This window comes from Sinocyclocheilus rhinocerous, unplaced genomic scaffold, assembly GCF_001515625.1.
Source record: "Sinocyclocheilus rhinocerous isolate Xijiao unplaced genomic scaffold, SAMN03320098_v1.1 scaffold627, whole genome shotgun sequence".
In the NCBI taxonomy this organism is placed as follows: Eukaryota; Metazoa; Chordata; class Actinopteri; order Cypriniformes; family Cyprinidae; genus Sinocyclocheilus; species Sinocyclocheilus rhinocerous.
In genome coordinates, this window is record NW_015649569.1 from 255700 (window position 1) to 274920 (window position 19221).

General features: G+C 36.0%; 1 protein-coding gene and 2 pseudogenes across 1 annotated transcript; all 3 read right to left on the minus strand.

Moving 5' to 3' along the window:
• Positions 1-153: 153 nt before the first annotated feature.
• On the minus strand, positions 154-4406 carry LOC107710692 (5-hydroxytryptamine receptor 3A-like; annotated as a pseudogene).
• A 424-nt stretch (positions 4407-4830) lies between these two features.
• On the minus strand, positions 4831-10085 carry LOC107710693 (5-hydroxytryptamine receptor 3A-like; annotated as a pseudogene).
• A 2113-nt stretch (positions 10086-12198) lies between these two features.
• LOC107710694 (5-hydroxytryptamine receptor 3A-like) lies at positions 12199-17954 on the minus strand. The gene is made up of 10 exons (XM_016515528.1): positions 17868-17954; positions 17705-17767; positions 16701-16858; positions 16549-16593; positions 15663-15769; positions 15399-15568; positions 14699-14817; positions 14345-14555; positions 13727-13891; positions 12199-12509 (listed from the first exon to the last, which is right to left on the minus strand). The coding sequence occupies exons 2-10, from the start codon at positions 17757-17759 to the stop codon at positions 12199-12201; spliced, it is 1341 nt and encodes a 446-aa protein (XP_016371014.1). The 5' UTR covers positions 17760-17767; positions 17868-17954.
• Between the last annotated feature and the right edge of the window lie 1267 nt (positions 17955-19221).

Below are 19221 nucleotides of genomic sequence, written 5' to 3' on the forward strand. Positions count from 1 at the left end.
TTAGAAAGATGAATGTAGGCCTAAGGTGGAGAAGAGAAGGAAGAGGGATGCTAGAGCCACGTCACTGGAAGCTAAGATGCTGTAGACCCCTTGGAACATGATTGACTGGATTAGATGAACTCCTCTCGAATTTACATGAACTTCATATAAAATCTAATTCTGTTTCATGGACATCACATACAGAAATGTTGTAGATCCAAACCACCAATGTGCAAAAAAACAAATCATAATATATTCTTTATTAATCCTCATTAAATGTATCGTTGTAAAAATATTCAGGAAAAGTAACACCCCAAATAAAATAATAATCATCATCTTTATCCCAGATAATCATCTTTTTGGGTTTGCAAATATCTGTTCTGGTGACAATGACAACAATGATGATGTAAATGATGTCAATGAACAAAAACAAACAGAAACAGATTTTGTCCAAGCGGTCTACAAAAGCCTCATTGCTGTTTGCCACTTGTTCCTTTTGATCCATGTTCTCCAAAAAGTTCACAATTTTTTGGAGGGAAGCCACCTCTGAAGCCAGATCAGTAGACTTTGTTGTTGCAATCACACCAGCATCTGCTAATGGAGACCATATATATGCATGAACACACAACTAAGTCTAAAGCTATTAACTCTTTGTTTGCAGTATTTAGTTTTCCTCTTACCTTCATGCTGGCCCAGGTTGGCATTTTGTGTTTTGATGCTCTTTGAGCGTTTACAAGGCAGAATGCTGTCATCTAATGTCAAACGCGTCAAGACTATCGACACTACCATGCTCAGCACCAGACTGACCAGACAGAAGCAGAAGTGGTAATCTTTGGAGCAAAAACTTTAATTTAGCAAACGCAAACCTTAATGTACTTTAATTTTTATGAATAATAAATAAATTGCCCTTTTTAGGAAATTGTTATGTGACTTCTGGAGCAATGTTCATATTTTGTCACATCTGTGTTGCATCAGCTAACCACTGGTGTACCTCAGGGTTCAGTGCTGGGGCCCCTCCTCTTCTCAATATCCCCAAGACCTATTATCTGTTCACAAAGTTTTTCTTACTACTGCTATGGTAACAACAGTTCTACCTCTGACTCCAAAGTGAACACATATAGACTTTTATGAAAGAACACTTCCAACTAAACCTGAACAAGACAAAGCATCACCCCACCTATCACTTTCAGGAATTCGTCACAATATAACATTTCAGCTGACTTGTCAATGATTTCTCAAAAACAAATGGAATGTCCAAATGAAATGTGAATAAAACTAAAAGATTAATGCTAGAGATTGAAACACACATACTTCCTACAGTAACCGTAGTTTAAATCTGATCCAATAGTGAAATGCAAATGTGACCTGTGAGGGAAAAAAAGCTCAGCAGCGTTCATTTCATACCAACATGCTTTCAGTGCTTTCAGTGAGTTGATCAAGCATTTGCATCGGCAAACTTGCGCAAGTAATTTCTACTGTACTGCATCCCACTATAACTACTGCCCAGAGCTAATGACAGGTGTGTAAGAGGCCTGTTGTGTTTTTTCACTTACGGATGAGAGGGCTACAGTTTGTACCACTGGACAGATGATCGTTGAGGATGACTAGAAACATGGTGAAGCTCAGGACCAAGGTGACTTTAAGGTTGTTGCGTTCTCCTCCTTGAACTGGCAGAGCAAAGCTCACCAGGTCAGCCAGCATTATTAACGCACTGGGCAGGATCAGGGTCACAACAGCACTAAACGGATTGATTGATAAAGTTACCTGTAAACAGTTGACAGAAGAAAGAATACGTATCAATTTAATATTTATGTCTTTACTCTACAGATGAATTCCTAACAAGATGTGTATATTGAATTTGGTCCTTTTTAATGAATGGCAGCGTGAAGAAAACTGTCAGATGTACATACATATGTATAATATTTGTTCAAAACTCACATTATGAATAAGAATAAATGACATTTAAAAGTCCTACATATGTTTAATCATTTGTAATATCAAAGGAAAGATGAAAGCATTTGCAGCCTTATATCAACAAATATTCACAGAATATTAACAGAAATATGGTGGAGAAAGTTGTAAATTTAAATGAAACTTCACGTCACAAGGAATCAAATTTCACTTGACATTTGGCCATTGGTCATTAAAAACCGCATGTATTGTTTCTACATGGCAGTAACCGTAAGTAAAACATGAATTCTAATATTTCACATTTTATAACATGTAAAACATGTTAGCCAAACATAACAGTGGGTGTTTATTAAATCACTGATTATGTTCCATTTGAGATGAAAGTACCCTTCTTAAATTCACTTCCATTTTTTAATATGGCTGTCATTCCTAAAATTTTGCATTGTGTACAGGTACGAAAACAGAGATCATGTGACATAAGGTCTTTATACCGAGAGATATGTGCGATTTTGAGACTCTGAATCTTGTGTTATTTCCACATTCTCAGTCAGCCACTCTCCACTGTGCTCACTCCCAGTCATAGTTATGTTATTAGGGTATACTAGTATAAGCCCACAACCTAGATCAACACAAACGAAAGAATGTGTATCAGTTTAGCAGTTATTCAAATATTTTTCCAAGTTGTCCCTATAAATCATTTACATTTTGCATGGCTATGAACAAATGATCAGTATTGGTCTACTATTCAGTCAAAAATGTCATCTTACTGCTTTGGCTCCATCCATTGATGGCCACAGGACAATCCCCAATCACAAAGGGGTAGGTGAAAATGTTGATATCACAGCTCACTGCTATGAACAAGATAACAGCATGGTCCACATTTCCATTTCTCAACACCAGTACATCACTTTTGTATGGCTGCACGGTTATATCTATTCTGAATGCATGAAAAGAGAGAATAGGACATGTCACCCAAATTGGTCGACAACCACCAGAGGAAGCGGGGGGGTAATCCTTAAAATAGGCTTTCAGACAGTGTGTGGGAGTTGTCATGGTGTCATTTTCCTAAGACTAATGGGATTTATCTCCAGGAATTATTGCTTTTCTTGATTGACACACACAGTTTTGAGCTTGTACATGACAGGATACTGCCATCTGGAGTCAGGACCAGGAACCTCTAACAAGACAGAATTCAAAACTTACACCTGAATCAAAATACATTAATAATTGATCAACTACATTAATATGTGCCTATTATTATACATTTCATGTACATTTACATATATTCACTTAGCAGATTCTTGTATCCAATTAAAACAACGTATAAATGAGGTAATATGTTTTAAGAGTCAGGGGCCTCATTTATCAACAGTGCGTAGAAAAGGTTCTATATTTTGTCCTTGTATTTACACACATTCCTACATATAAGTACAAGTTGGTAGTGCTATACGCTAAAACTGTGCTATACGCACTCATTACACACACATCTGTGCACATGCACTGTTGATAAATGAGGGCCTAGGAATAAGCTAGTAGCTAGAGCAGAGGTGAAATGCAGAAGAGAAATAGAAAAATTTTTCTTTTTAAATATGACTTACATTATAGTAAGTGCGTTTTATGGTTGTGGACATTTTAGGTACTTTTGTCATGTCTTTCCATACAAAAAAGAACTTTATTCAACTGCTATTAGTTATACTTTTTAAAACAAGCACGTTATTAACCCACACAGAAGCAGATAAACATTGGATGAGTTTATTGACAATTCTTTCAAGGTATCAGAGTATTGTATCAGACTTGATTCATACGGGCCTCTATTAAACATCATTACCAGAATAATTAATTTTAAATCCCATCACAAAACATCACCCTACACAGGACAGGAAAATGGATGGACTGATCACAAAACAAAACCGATCACAAATACTCATAGTGGATCTGTGGTGATAGGATCCTGGTTTTGGATGTCTGGATTCTGACACTTCAGTCTAGCCTTCGTCAATTGTGGGGATCCTGACATCCTTGCTCCGTACACTTCTGTCAGTTTTGCACTTTGAGTTTTCTGTTTGAGCACATGGCGGATGTAAGTATTGTTCACCATGTGGTTTTCTGTCTTGTCTTGTCTTGTGTGTTGGTGTGAGCACATGTCTTCTGATGTGTTTGTTTCTGTGTATCATGTGCTCTCCTTCTCTTCCTTGTTACTTTTCTGATTTCCTTCCCTCTCTGTGTTCTCTGTACTGTCCTGGGGAGCGTTTCCCAAAATTATCGTTAGCTAACTATGGTCGTTAGTTCCAATGGACTCTATTGGTAACGACAAAACTTGCGACCATAGTTGCTTTTGGGAAACACACCCCTGGTTTGTTGTGGATGTGCTGATAAATATGTAAATTGAAATATGGAATTATATTTTTATTTTTAAAAAATCGAAAAAAAAAAAATTTTCATATGAAGACAATTTCACAAATGTGCTTGATCAAATAATCAGGGCAAAAAATAGGTAATGCCCACATGCTGTCCATGATTTTAAGTAATTTTGGGCTAATTTTAGACTAAATTGAGATTGAGATTGGGCTGTTAGATTCTCTTTTCTCCCAATCCCCCCATGAGAAAAACTTAGAAAGATGAATGTAGGCCTAAGGTGGAGAAGAGAAGGAAGAGGGATGCTAGAGCCACGTCACTGGAAGCTAAGATGCTGTAGACCCCTTGGAACATGATTGACTGGATTAGATGAACTCCTCTCGAATTTACATGAACTTCATATAAAATCTAATTCTGTTTCATGGACATCACATACAGAAATGTTGTAGATCCAAACCACCAATGTGCAAAAAAACAAATCATAATATATTCTTTATTAATCCTCATTAAATGTATCGTTGTAAAAATATTCAGGAAAAGTAACACCCCAAATAAAATAATAATCATCATCTTTATCCCAGATAATCATCTTTTTGGGTTTGCAAATATCTGTTCTGGTGACAATGACAACAATGATGATGTAAATGATGTCAATGAACAAAAACAAACAGAAACAGATTTTGTCCAAGCGGTCTACAAAAGCCTCATTGCTGTTTGCCACTTGTTCCTTTTGATCCATGTTCTCCAAAAAGTTCACAATTTTTTGGAGGGAAGCCACCTCTGAAGCCAGATCAGTAGACTTTGTTGTTGCAATCACACCAGCATCTGCTAATGGAGACCATATATATGCATGAACACACAACTAAGTCTAAAGCTATTAACTCTTTGTTTGCAGTATTTAGTTTTCCTCTTACCTTCATGCTGGCCCAGGTTGGCATTTTGTGTTTTGATGCTCTTTGAGCGTTTACAAGGCAGAATGCTGTCATCTAATGTCAAACGCGTCAAGACTATCGACACTACCATGCTCAGCACCAGACTGACCAGACAGAAGCAGAAGTGGTAATCTTTGGAGCAAAAACTTTAATTTAGCAAACGCAAACCTTAATGTACTTTAATTTTTATGAATAATAAATAAATTGCCCTTTTTAGGAAATTGTTATGTGACTTCTGGAGCAATGTTCATATTTTGTCACATCTGTGTTGCATCAGCTAACCACTGGTGTACCTCAGGGTTCAGTGCTGGGGCCCCTCCTCTTCTCAATATCCCCAAGACCTATTATCTGTTCACAAAGTTTTTCTTACTACTGCTATGGTAACAACAGTTCTACCTCTGACTCCAAAGTGAACACATATAGACTTTTATGAAAGAACACTTCCAACTAAACCTGAACAAGACAAAGCATCACCCCACCTATCACTTTCAGGAATTCGTCACAATATAACATTTCAGCTGACTTGTCAATGATTTCTCAAAAACAAATGGAATGTCCAAATGAAATGTGAATAAAACTAAAAGATTAATGCTAGAGATTGAAACACACATACTTCCTACAGTAACCGTAGTTTAAATCTGATCCAATAGTGAAATGCAAATGTGACCTGTGAGGGAAAAAAAGCTCAGCAGCGTTCATTTCATACCAACATGCTTTCAGTGCTTTCAGTGAGTTGATCAAGCATTTGCATCGGCAAACTTGCGCAAGTAATTTCTACTGTACTGCATCCCACTATAACTACTGCCCAGAGCTAATGACAGGTGTGTAAGAGGCCTGTTGTGTTTTTTCACTTACGGATGAGAGGGCTACAGTTTGTACCACTGGACAGATGATCGTTGAGGATGACTAGAAACATGGTGAAGCTCAGGACCAAGGTGACTTTAAGGTTGTTGCGTTCTCCTCCTTGAACTGGCAGAGCAAAGCTCACCAGGTCAGCCAGCATTATTAACGCACTGGGCAGGATCAGGGTCACAACAGCACTAAACGGATTGATTGATAAAGTTACCTGTAAACAGTTGACAGAAGAAAGAATACGTATCAATTTAATATTTATGTCTTTACTCTACAGATGAATTCCTAACAAGATGTGTATATTGAATTTGGTCCTTTTTAATGAATGGCAGCGTGAAGAAAACTGTCAGATGTACATACATATGTATAATATTTGTTCAAAACTCACATTATGAATAAGAATAAATGACATTTAAAAGTCCTACATATGTTTAATCATTTGTAATATCAAAGGAAAGATGAAAGCATTTGCAGCCTTATATCAACAAATATTCACAGAATATTAACAGAAATATGGTGGAGAAAGTTGTAAATTTAAATGAAACTTCACGTCACAAGGAATCAAATTTCACTTGACATTTGGCCATTGGTCATTAAAAACCGCATGTATTGTTTCTACATGGCAGTAACCGTAAGTAAAACATGAATTCTAATATTTCACATTTTATAACATGTAAAACATGTTAGCCAAACATAACAGTGGGTGTTTATTAAATCACTGATTATGTTCCATTTGAGATGAAAGTACCCTTCTTAAATTCACTTCCATTTTTTAATATGGCTGTCATTCCTAAAATTTTGCATTGTGTACAGGTACGAAAACAGAGATCATGTGACATAAGGTCTTTATACCGAGAGATATGTGCGATTTTGAGACTCTGAATCTTGTGTTATTTCCACATTCTCAGTCAGCCACTCTCCACTGTGCTCACTCCCAGTCATAGTTATGTTATTAGGGTATACTAGTATAAGCCCACAACCTAGATCAACACAAACGAAAGAATGTGTATCAGTTTAGCAGTTATTCAAATATTTTTCCAAGTTGTCCCTATAAATCATTTACATTTTGCATGGCTATGAACAAATGATCAGTATTGGTCTACTATTCAGTCAAAAATGTCATCTTACTGCTTTGGCTCCATCCATTGATGGCCACAGGACAATCCCCAATCACAAAGGGGTAGGTGAAAATGTTGATATCACAGCTCACTGCTATGAACAAGATAACAGCATGGTCCACATTTCCATTTCTCAACACCAGTACATCACTTTTGTATGGCTGCACGGTTATATCTATTCTGAATGCATGAAAAGAGAGAATAGGACATGTCACCCAAATTGGTCGACAACCACCAGAGGAAGCCATCCAGTGATGAAAGCTACTTTTCGGATGTACAGTATTTTTCTTCTACTGTCTAAAGTTTAGATGACGGTGAATTTAAACTATATTCCCCAGAGAAATGAAGTCTAGAGAAGAGCATTTCGCGAAATATTAGACTAGGCTTATATACTCAATATATTTTGCTTTACCTGTTAGTGACGTCTTAATCTTGTAATGTAGGCCTATATTTAAATAAATCTTTTATGAAGCAAGTTATGACAGCCACTGTGTAAATGATTAAATTTCAACAACAAATAGAAATTGTAGCCTATAATTTAGAAGTTAATTTAAAAACTGCATTGAGTGCAATTTACATGTTTGCATGTCAGTTTTTTTATTTGATTGTTGATTACTACAGTCAAAAATAAATAATTAAATTTAAGTTTGGGCTCTTTTGTTAATTGTAACCTTATAGCAATGTAAAAGGGCTCCATATAGTTTAGAGCAGAAGCTGAGGTACATTTTTAGGCCTATATATCTTTTTTATTATTATTATTTTATGAGGTAGATTTAAAGAAAATTTTAATTATAATTGAATTTATTTAAAGAAAGAGCAATTTGTTCAGTAAAACTTTAATTTATATATATATATATATATATATATATATATATTCATTAAAATCTAGTTACCACTAGAAAAGTAGAATAGTTGCCTATAGTCTTCTGCAAAAATAGAAATAGACTTTAGCTTTTTGATTGCATATGATGCCATGCCCACCAAGGGGGCAATTGTAACACTCTGAATTCTTGCATTTAGTTTAATATATAGTCTTGTCTTTATTAGTGAAAATATATTAATTGTATTATTAATTAGTGCACCTATATTTGTTTCTTGTATCAAAAGATGACTAGTGTATTTTAAGTACTGAACCTGTTTTTGCATGTACTAAACAGAACAATTCATGCCATACCACAAAAAAAAATCTCTTGTAAGTTCACTTACGCATTATCCAAAATTAGCCCAGGAGTCCAGATTTTGTCAACTGGCAACATAATTGCTGTAGCATTAGATGTATTTATATTCCACGCTAGTCCAGGATCGTTCCACATCTGTGGAGGAAAATATACTTAAAAAAACACATTCTGACATTTTGCCCATTGTAAAACTAAATTATTGTGAACATTTGTTAAGAAAGAGTTTATGAGCTTTGAGCCTTATGAGGATTTTTTTTTTTTTCTCAAAATCAAAAATGTTTCTGCTCACCATGTTTACCTTGACACGGCTGTTCATTTGCATGTTCTTTGTATCCTAAATATGGATGATGACAGAATGGTGACAGAGTTTTGGCAATGTGAAAATTATAACACTGAAAACAAAATATATACAGTGGGTACGGAAAGTATTCAGACCCCCTTAAATTTTTCACTCTTTGTTATATTGCAGCCATTTGCTAAAATCATTTAAGTTAATTTATTTTCCTCATTAATGTACACACAGCACCCCATATTGACACATTTACTTTAAATGCATTTAATTGCATAAAAATATGTACAATCTATACCTTGTCATATGGAACAAAAGTGAGTCAGTAATTCTTGAAACATTTGATATTATAGAATACCATCTACTTACAAATGTGACTTTGTAACACGTTTAAATATAACAGTTGTACGCAACATCCTCTTGTTTCATTAAAGACTGCATGATTAATTGTTTTTCATTTCCATTACATCAATTCAAGCTGAAGTACCACTTTCATGTTTATGAAAGCACAAAAAGCAACTTGCTAAACTTCACTTAAAAATCAGTGACACAGAAAAAAAAATTAAGGTTTGTATTGTCTACTCTGCGTTTTCCTCTGCCACAATAACGTAATGCATCTGGGAGATTTTATGAACAGTATTTAGTAGTATTTATTCAATTTTTAATAGATTTATAGCTTCTTTTTTGATTCATTGTAAATATAGAAAACAATCGGAAGTTACATTTATTTAAATTAGAACACTAGTTCAAAATATTAAATTGAAATACAAATGTAGAATTCAATCTCAAACTTTTTTTTTTTTTTTGCTGCATTTACCTGACCACAGACTTTTTCCAGTGTAGTTTAAATGGATAACAGTGGCATTTCATATTATCAATTAGTTTTTTCAAGCATGAAACAAAGACAGAAAGAATGGAATTAAAAAAAAAAAACTCTGATACTTACAAACGACAGTGTCTCATATTGCACTGAAGTGATTTTTACTGTGACAGAACAGTTATTGCCGTGTGGTGCACTTATCAGTTTCTTGGCAATTATAGAATTTGCCAGACATCGACTGTCACATGAATCTGCCAAGACTGTTGGACCAGATAAACATGTTAGAAACATTACTTTTAATTAAGGCAAAAATCTAAAAAAAACATTTGAGAATCCATAGCACTTATGCACTGATTTCAACTGTAAAAATTACAGTAGAAAGTGCATTCACTTGCAGCTTGAGAAAGTGTTTACCAATCAGATTTGAAAGGATGAGGAACAACAATGAAATCCTGTGTCGAAGAAGCATTTCAGTTCCTATAAACACACACACACACACACAAAAAAAATCTCTTTCTTATATTCTCTTATAGTCAAAATTCTCATCATTTAAGTAGCCATATTCACAGTAGCTTAAGAAACATTTAAAAAAACTGATAAACTTACCTTTGCAAGCCAACATGAGCAAATGAACGAATGAGCTGTCACCGTTTATGGATTATATGAACAAGCATCACTTGGCTTTTTAAAGGCAATGAGCCTTTGGGGTTATGTACAGTGGGACAAACAAAATAGAGCCAGTACATATTAAATTTACACTTCATTTGCCTCACAGCCAAACAAAACACCAATCTACATGCACAAACAGGTTCACAAAGGAAATATATGCAGAACATTCAGAAGAGTCAATCCACATTCGCAAAGTCTTTCCCCCTGAGGTTTTAGATGTTCCCGATGTTAACAAAAGCAATAATTGTGCACTTAATCTGGACAGCTGGATGGAGAACAATTGTTAGTTTATCCTGGGGGTCAGCTACCTTTTTTTGTTGTTAAATAAATTTTCTTCAAATTGATTTAAACATTTCTAAATCCCAAACACGTGTTTAATGTCAGGTTAAATACCAAATGTCTAGTCTGACACTATTCAAATGTGTGTTTGATCCCTTGAAGTACAGTATTGTACTGCTTCGTACTGTCCTATTCTATTCAAAATTTAAAAATGGGGTGCAACCCCAGTGAACAACCCAGAGAACAACACAAAATACAAGCTTGGAATGACACAACTGGAGAGTAAATCAAGCTTTTCCTGCAAATGTCAGTAATGCCTCGTTTAGTCGTATGTAAATGCAGCACAGTGGAAGTTACCTCCAGGCTTTCCACCAAACAGAGCAAGTTCATTTGAAAGTAAAGGCCAGCAAAAGATTCAGAACAGTGCATGACGTTAATGAAGGGAACAATAGTGCATTTAATTTTGTCGTGATAGCTGCTTGGAGAACAACAGTTAGTCTTCTGTTAGGTTAAACCAAACTGCAAAACATCCTCATTGGAGAGTTGTGTGAATTAGATTGTGCCTGAAGCATGTTCTGTCCAAAGTGTTTGACTGGATACTGCTTATTGATAGTAAGTAAGGTAGCTGCCACTGTAGGATAGGCCAGGGTACAGCTCTTGAACTTCACAAGTCAGTGGAAAAGTTGAAAAGTATATATACCGGTATATCAACTTTATACATTTAAAGTGCCCCTATTATGGATTTTTGAAAATTACCTTTCACGCAGTGTGTAACACAGCTCTAAGTGAATGAAAACATCCTGCAAAGTTTTAAATCTGAAAGTGCACCGTGTATAAAGTTATTGTCTCTCAAAAGAAAGAGTCGACTCTGAATCATTGAAAGGAGTCGTTTTTAAAACGAATCCCAAGCCGTTTTATGTTGAGGTCAACATGAAACATTAGCATATTGCCCGCCCACTTGTTTGGAAATGCTAATTCATTCTTTGCCACTAGGTGCCGCTTTTGGAGCGGTAAAAATAGCGGTTTCCCCGGTAACGCTGTACACAAAGCAGCACTGCGCTCACAAACGCTGCTTTATCAGGCATTACAGGCTCATGATGAAATGAAAATGAGACCAATGGGACCAATCACCGCAGATTAGCGTCATGCAAAGGAGAGGTTTGGAAAAATGAATTATTGAGCGAGTCGTTTGGGAGTCCTTGAACAAGTAAGGTAAAAATAAATGCATATTATAAGACAATGAAAGTGTTTTTTGACCTTGCATGCATGTCAACCTGTTGTTGGGGACTCCCAAAACCAAAATATGAACCCTTCATTACCCATAATAGGGGCACTTTAAAGACACATAACTGATACAGTTAAACAGTTACCCGATTACTTACCAAGTCTTTTTTAAGCTTCTGTATTTATTTAGAAGTATGTGCACTGCAAATGATCCACAACTTTAAGAATGACAACATTTTCTGTTTTGCTTAAAATAACATTTCTATTTGTTGTTATAATTAATGCTACGAAAATACCTTTGAGAATATAGTGGTTTAATACAAATAAAATTGCTTTTCAATTTCAATAGCATGCAGAAAGATTGCACATATAATAAGACAGTGAGAATTACAAGTTGAGCTATTTTTGTATTTTGTTCTGTATTGATTCCCAAGATTTTGTTGATATTCTTGTAAATATTAATAAATCAGTATTTGATGTCCTGTACATTATTCAGTCATTACTTTGCAAAGTTTGCTACAGATTATATGCACCAATTAGGAAAGAAAAAAAAACAGAGCTGATCTGAGAAACAACAGTGCAGTGAAAGTGACTATTGATATGTGTTTGTGTATGAGTATGAGTAGTCATAGTAGGCATCTTCTCGGTGGGATTCATCCCAGAAGTCTAGATTATTAACCTTACAAATGTCTGTTCGGGTGATAGTAATAAGAACTATGGCATAAAGTATGTAGATGATTATAAAAAAGCCAAAGCAGAATTTGTCTAAGAGGTAAGCAAATGCCACTTTACTCTGCACCTCCTTTTCTCCTTCATCCATGGTCTCCAAAAAGTTCACTATTTTCTGGAGTGAAGCCGTCTCTGAAGCCAGATCACCAGACTTTGTTGTAATCACACCTGTATCTGTTGATGCAGACCAAATCATTTATGTTATTGCAGTTTTGGTCTAAATAAAACTGAATTGTGTCATTTCTGCACCACTAGCACAAAAAAATAAATAAATAAATAAAATGAGGGTTGAATTCACCAAACAGTTGCACCACTTTTGTATAATTTGAGCTAAAGAAGCTTGATTGATGAAGGTTTTAATCCTGATTTTAAGCATTTTACTGAAACATAATTTTGTCAATCATTTATGTCAATTTTTATATTTAAGTAGTTGTATATGGATGGCTGATGGATAAAATCCTGGCCTTCGTTTTTTTTTACCGCAGTACAATGCATTGTGAATGGCATTTAGATGTTAACTTTAGGCCAGGATATGAAAAAGCATATTACTGTTGAAAAACATATATTATAAAACGGATAGTTCCGGTCCTTGATTCTGATTGGTTGAGCCACGTTCGAAGCTGTTGTAAATTACTCTACAAACATAAACTTTTGTTTACTTCTGTGTGTTGCTCGGCAACCAATTTGCTGGAACCACAACTGTTTCTGAGGAACTACATTGTTTGGTGGAAGAATACTGTTTTTATTTATATCATTAAGGCCCGTTCACACCAAGGACGATAACTATAAAGATATAGTTCTAAAAATCGTTCTCAATATTAAAAAATAGCAGAGTCCACACCACAACTATAACGATAAAGACAAAGAGAAACGATATAGTTGGAATCACTTTCAAAACGATTTTTCTCCAGCTGATGAACGATAAAAAATTGACAGCCAATCAGAATCCATCCTGCTGTAACGAGCTCAAGAATTTAAAGCGGCAGACGCGCGTGCCCTTAGAATAAACAGACGATATCGTTCGCTGGTGTGGACGCTAATATCGTTATCTTTATAGTTATCGTGCTTGGTGTGAATGGGGCTTTACACTTTATTTGCTCTGTTTTATTCTGTGAAACCTTACTACGTATATGGAATAACCGTTTTATAAAAGCAATAAGCCACGTGAAGCCGTGGTTTAAAGTGAATTTATAACAGCTAAGGGGGTTTTAGGCATTCCGCTTCGCGTCGTGCCTATCAACGCCCCTTAGCTGTTATAAATTCACTGTAAACCACGGCTTCACGGGGCTTTTTGCTTTATTACCTTACACAGTTGCACTTTTTTTGTTTGTTTCATACTTGAAGCAAAGGCTATAAAAGCTAATTAACCTGTGTTTCTCATCATCTCATACCTTTCTCCTGATCCAGGCCGTCATTTGTTTTGGAGCTGTTTGATGGATGAACTTTGGCGGAGCGTCTGCACACCAAGAAGCTGTCGTCTACAGACAGACGTGTTAGCACTATGGAGGCCAGCATACTCATGACCAAACACACCAGACAGAAGCTGAAGTGGTAGTCTTTAGAAGAGAAAACAGAGAAAATGCCATCTACTTATTATTGTGCATGATGCATGATGATGCTAGTGATTTTGACTACTTATTTTCTATATTAAAATCCTGTTTTTTTTTTAAGCATGCTGTTAGAAAAGCTAAATGTATGTTGGGAGTATAAAAATGTTTTCCTTATATGTACATGGTGCAAATATAGAGGGAAAGAGAAGATCTGAACTCCCAAAACATACATATAGCCTTACAAACATTTTCATAATATTTCCTCGACTGCCTGAGCGCTTTTCTGTAGGATTTATCATAAAGTTTAGTGATATTAGATCCTAATAAAATCTAATATTAAGACTAAACACTGTCAAAAGTACAGTCAGAATCACTTTACATCAGCACAGTAAAACTGCATACCACCAAGTTTTTCTCAAAATGGAGCAGATTTTTCTCTCTCTCTGTTCTTTCACTTACGGAGGAGGGGGCTACAGTAGCCACCGTTAGGCAGGTGATCGCTGAGGATGAGGAGGAACATGGTGAAGCTCAGGACCAAAGTGACCTTAAAAGAGTTGCGCTCTCCTCCTTCGAATGGCAGAGCAAAGCTCACCAGGTCAGCCAGCAGTACCAGTCCGCTGGGCAGGATCAGGGTCACAAAAGCACTGAAGGGGTTAATCGACAGAGCGACCTGTTCAAATATCAAACGTGAGTCATTATTCAGTATATGGTTGTACAATGGACCATTTATCCTATGCTTTGAGGGTTACAGGTAACAAGCTCTCTAAACTCAGTACTCTTGATCAGAAGTTTAGGAGTGGATCATTTATTTACTTGGAGATAAACACGATTTGATTCATCCACAGTTTTGATCACGCTAGTAGTCTGCCACTCTCCTCGACTGCCGCCAACCAAAGTCACATTATCAGCGATCTGGAGTGTGAGCGTGCAAGCTGGATCAAACAAACAAGAGGACATATTCAAGTTATTCAAATATAACTTCCACAGGGCCGATTCACTAAACAGTTGCTGTAATTCACCTTAATCAGGCCATGAGCTATTTAAATGAAGTCATTGTCATTCTTTTCAGTGCAAACATGTCTCATTTCCAAGTAAACAAGGCTATCATAGACCGTATTTACAAAACTCTATGTGCTTGGCGCAAACTGTGGAAAACAGGGACTATCAGCAGGGCACAATTCATTTATAATGTTTGCGTAATATAAGTAGAAATATTCCTCTGGTTAAAAACAAATGGTCAGTGTTGGGGGTAACGCATTACAAGTAACGCGAGTTACGTACTTTTGGTGTGAAAAGGCTTTTATATTTGCCAAAAATAGAACTTTTTTTTATTTTAAAAACAAACAAGCAAGCCCTGTCCAGATTTAAAAAGTAACGCAAAAGTAACGTAACGCATAGTAACGTAATTAGTTACTTTTTTATGGAGTAACGCATTTCTTTTAAAAGTAACTTTCCCCAACATTGCAAATGGTCATGATCTGTTTAACAAATATTCTTGTGATTTCCGTCTTACTTTTCTGGCTCCATCCATTGATGGCCACAGGGCACGACCCAGCCACAAAGGGGTAGTTAAAGAGGTTGATTTGACAGCTCACCGTCGTGAATAAAACAACCGCATGGTTCACAGTACCATCCCGCCTCACCTGTACATCATTAGTGTACGGCTCCATGCTCGTTTCTATTCTGAGTGCAAACAGAGGGAAATTACGGCATTTTAACAACATCAAAATAAATAAAAAATAAGATGCCATAAATCAGCATCAGTCTTGAGACTCACGCGTTGTCCAAAACTATCCGAGGAATCCAGATTTTATCAACTGGCAAAACTATAGTTGGAAATCTAGATTTATCTTGCATCCATCCAAGATCAGGATCCTTCCATTCCTGCGGGGCAGAAAATAGAAGAAATGCAGCTTCGGTCTTTATTTTAAGGTCCAAATCTCGCTATTAACAACCCATTAACTACGGCTTTTGCCTCAATAAACTCTTAATTTGCTGCTTATTAATAGTTAGGTAGTAGTTAAGTTTAGGTATTGGGTAGGATTAGGGATGTAGAATATGGTCATGCAGAATAAATGCTTTATAAGTACTAATAAACACTCAATATGTTAATAATATGCATGGCTATAAGCTGTAAATAGTAAGAATTGGTCCCTATACTAAAGTGTTACAGCTTCTCATTTTGTTTTGCAATATAACAGTTCTTTGAAATTCTGAATATTGCATGGTATTTACATGTAACACTATGACACTAAACTACACTAAACAGAATAGCTGATTTTCCTACATAGCTGTGCTATCATGTCTCATATCTCTACACACTCAAGTTTCAATAATTGAAATGAAATATTTTTGTTTCCGATTATTATTATTTTTTTTTACATTGTAAGTAGCTGTGTAATAAGTGGGATAAATGCACAGCCAGTTACTCAATATTATCCTTGTTTATAGAATTGCTGAAAATAAGAAATATCACACTCACAATAATGACGTTGTACTGGATATCAGCACAGCTTCTGCTGTTCTAAAATTCAGTACAACAGCACTCTAGCTCATGTGATATTAATTTCACACTATAGAATATTTAATAGTATTCAGATAATTGAATGTTTACATGTGACAATTACTGTACCAAACCAAATAATTATATTTTGTCTACTCACCATGTTTACCTTGATACGGCTGTTCATTTGCATGTCCTTTGTATCCTAAAACATGGTGGAAAAATGGACATACCGTTGTTATGTGTAAATATATTTGTGTTTGTTTGTTTTTTTACATAGAATATAATCAATAAGACAAAAGTGGCACTTACGAAAGACAGTGTCTCATATTGTATTGAAGTGATGTTCACTATGATGGTACAGTTATCATTCTGTGGTGCACTGAACAGTTCTTTCGCAACCCGAGCATTTGCCAGACAGCGACGATCACAGGGAGCCTCGGTGGAATTGGAAATACCACCAACAAACACTACAGGACCAAATGAACATGTTATAAACTACATGAAAAAGTCAGTTATGATACAAATTAAAGCTGCAGTCCGTAACTTTTTTGTGCTCAAAATGTACAAAATTTATATAAAAAGCGAGTACACCATGAATCCATTTTCCAAACCGTGTTTTTGGCTTGTCCTGAATCACTACGGTACACCTATAATAAGTGTTTATATTCGGACTACTTAGACTGGTTCGGGGTAGGTACCGCTGCGGAGTAGCCCAGTACCTGCGTGATTCGCTATAGACATAAACAGAGAGAAGTAGCTCCGGCTACAATGTTCTTCCGCTAGACGCACGCAGTTCTGTTTATTAACCGCTAGAGCGCCAAAAGTTACGGACTGCAGCTTTAAGTAAATTTCAAAGGCAATTATAAAGTAACACCATGAATGGTCACACTTTAGTTTGGGGACCAGTTCTCAGTACTAACTAACTATTAACTTTGACTTCTGCCTCAATAAACTCCTAATTTGCGGCTTATTAATAGTTAGTAAGGTAGTCGGATTAAGGGATCTAAAATATGGTCATGCAGAACAAGGCATCAATATGTGCTTTATAAGTAGCTACTAATATATAGCCAATCTGCTAGTAATATGCATGCTATTAGTGAGAGCTGGTTCCTAAAATCAAAGTTACCAAAATTTGTATTGAAAAATGTTGCATTTTCACCAGTGGACTCTGACTCCACATTGTATGCATCTATAAAAATCAAGCTCATCCTTTTGGGAAGGCTTGTTTATCTGCATGAAAATAATCATTATAATCACATAGCATTTCAATTACATGAGAAAGTGTATTTACTACAACTGGAGAAATAGTTTACCTCGTGGAGATGAGCAGAGGAGGAGCAGCAATGAAATCCTGCGTGGAAGAACCATTTCAGTTCCTACAAACAAACAATCCAAAAATAAATAAAAATAAGCAATTACACATTCTTTTACATACATATATCTTTTTTTAAGAACGTAAAACTGATAAAGGTTTACCGTTGCTAGCAAACTCCCAGGTGAGAGAAACTTCAGACTGTTGACTGTTTTTAGTTTTTGAGGGAAACAAGGATCATTTGGCTCTTTTAAAGGGTCGCAGCTCTTTGAAAACCACATGAATGTCGTTACGCAAGACAAACAAAATAGACCCAGCTCATATCCAAACCCTCTATGTCTATTAAATTTGATCCTATATTTTGTGTAAGCTTGTCTGTTACTAAGACTACAGATGAGATTTTGTGAGATCTCAGCATTCAGTTTATTGTTAAACATCACAACAGAGCACTAATTACTCGCTAGGACATTCAAACAGGAGGCCATTCTATGGCTGACAAAAGCACAGGAGGCCATACATGAAAACAATCACTGCACATTAGCAAACTTTTCCACTAGGGTTTTAATTATGTTTGATGGTGTAGAGAGAGACAACAACACTTTAATAAAGGGATGTCCTCACTTTATATAGTCCTAAAGGACAAGGCAGCTCTATCGTATTTTGTTTTCATACCAGCCTGCGTATTCATTATATTTGTGATGAATTAGAGTTTCACTAATTACAAATAATAAACCCACAATAAGTTTCCTCCAGGTCTCCGGTTTCCCCCACAATCCAAAAACATGCAAGACAGGTGAGCTGCAGTTCATATGAGTGTGTGTGTGAGACACTGAAGATTTTGGATAATAAACTGTAAATCCAGTGTGTAGTGGTTGAGTGTGTGTGTGTGTGTGTGTGTGTGTGTGTGTGTGTTGGCCCTGTGATGAACTGGCCATGCATACGGGGTGTTTCCTGAATCTCTAAGTGGGTGGATCTTTGTGTATTTTTATACTGTAATATTGTATTATTTATAATTATATCAATGTGGGCTTTTGAATGAATGAACAATCCCAATTTTGGTGCCAACAACGAAAATAAAAGATAAATAAAACTGGAATACTCCCTAATTGGTATAACTGAGTCAAATATATTATTAAGAGGCCGTGCTGGTCGCTGAGGAAATACATCAACTTTGCGCTGGCTGTCACCGGATCGGCTTTCACCGTGGACGAAGCGGAGTGCTCTCACCCGCAAAAGCCCGCATAAAAGTAATCTATATAGATTGTTTTCAGTACATTGAAGAAATGTACATGAAATGGTTCTGTAACATCTCCTAAGCTCCACAACATCCCAGCATAAACACTCCCGATACAATATTTGTTATTTAGGCTAAGCATCAATATTCACAACCAGTTATTTTTTACAGAAAGCAAGCATGGGCTGCTGCATGCATGGTTTGGCATGGCAGAATGCGAGCAGCACGCTTCCTTTATTATCACAAAAAGCTGACATCTCAGTTAATCGCAATCTCATAAAGCT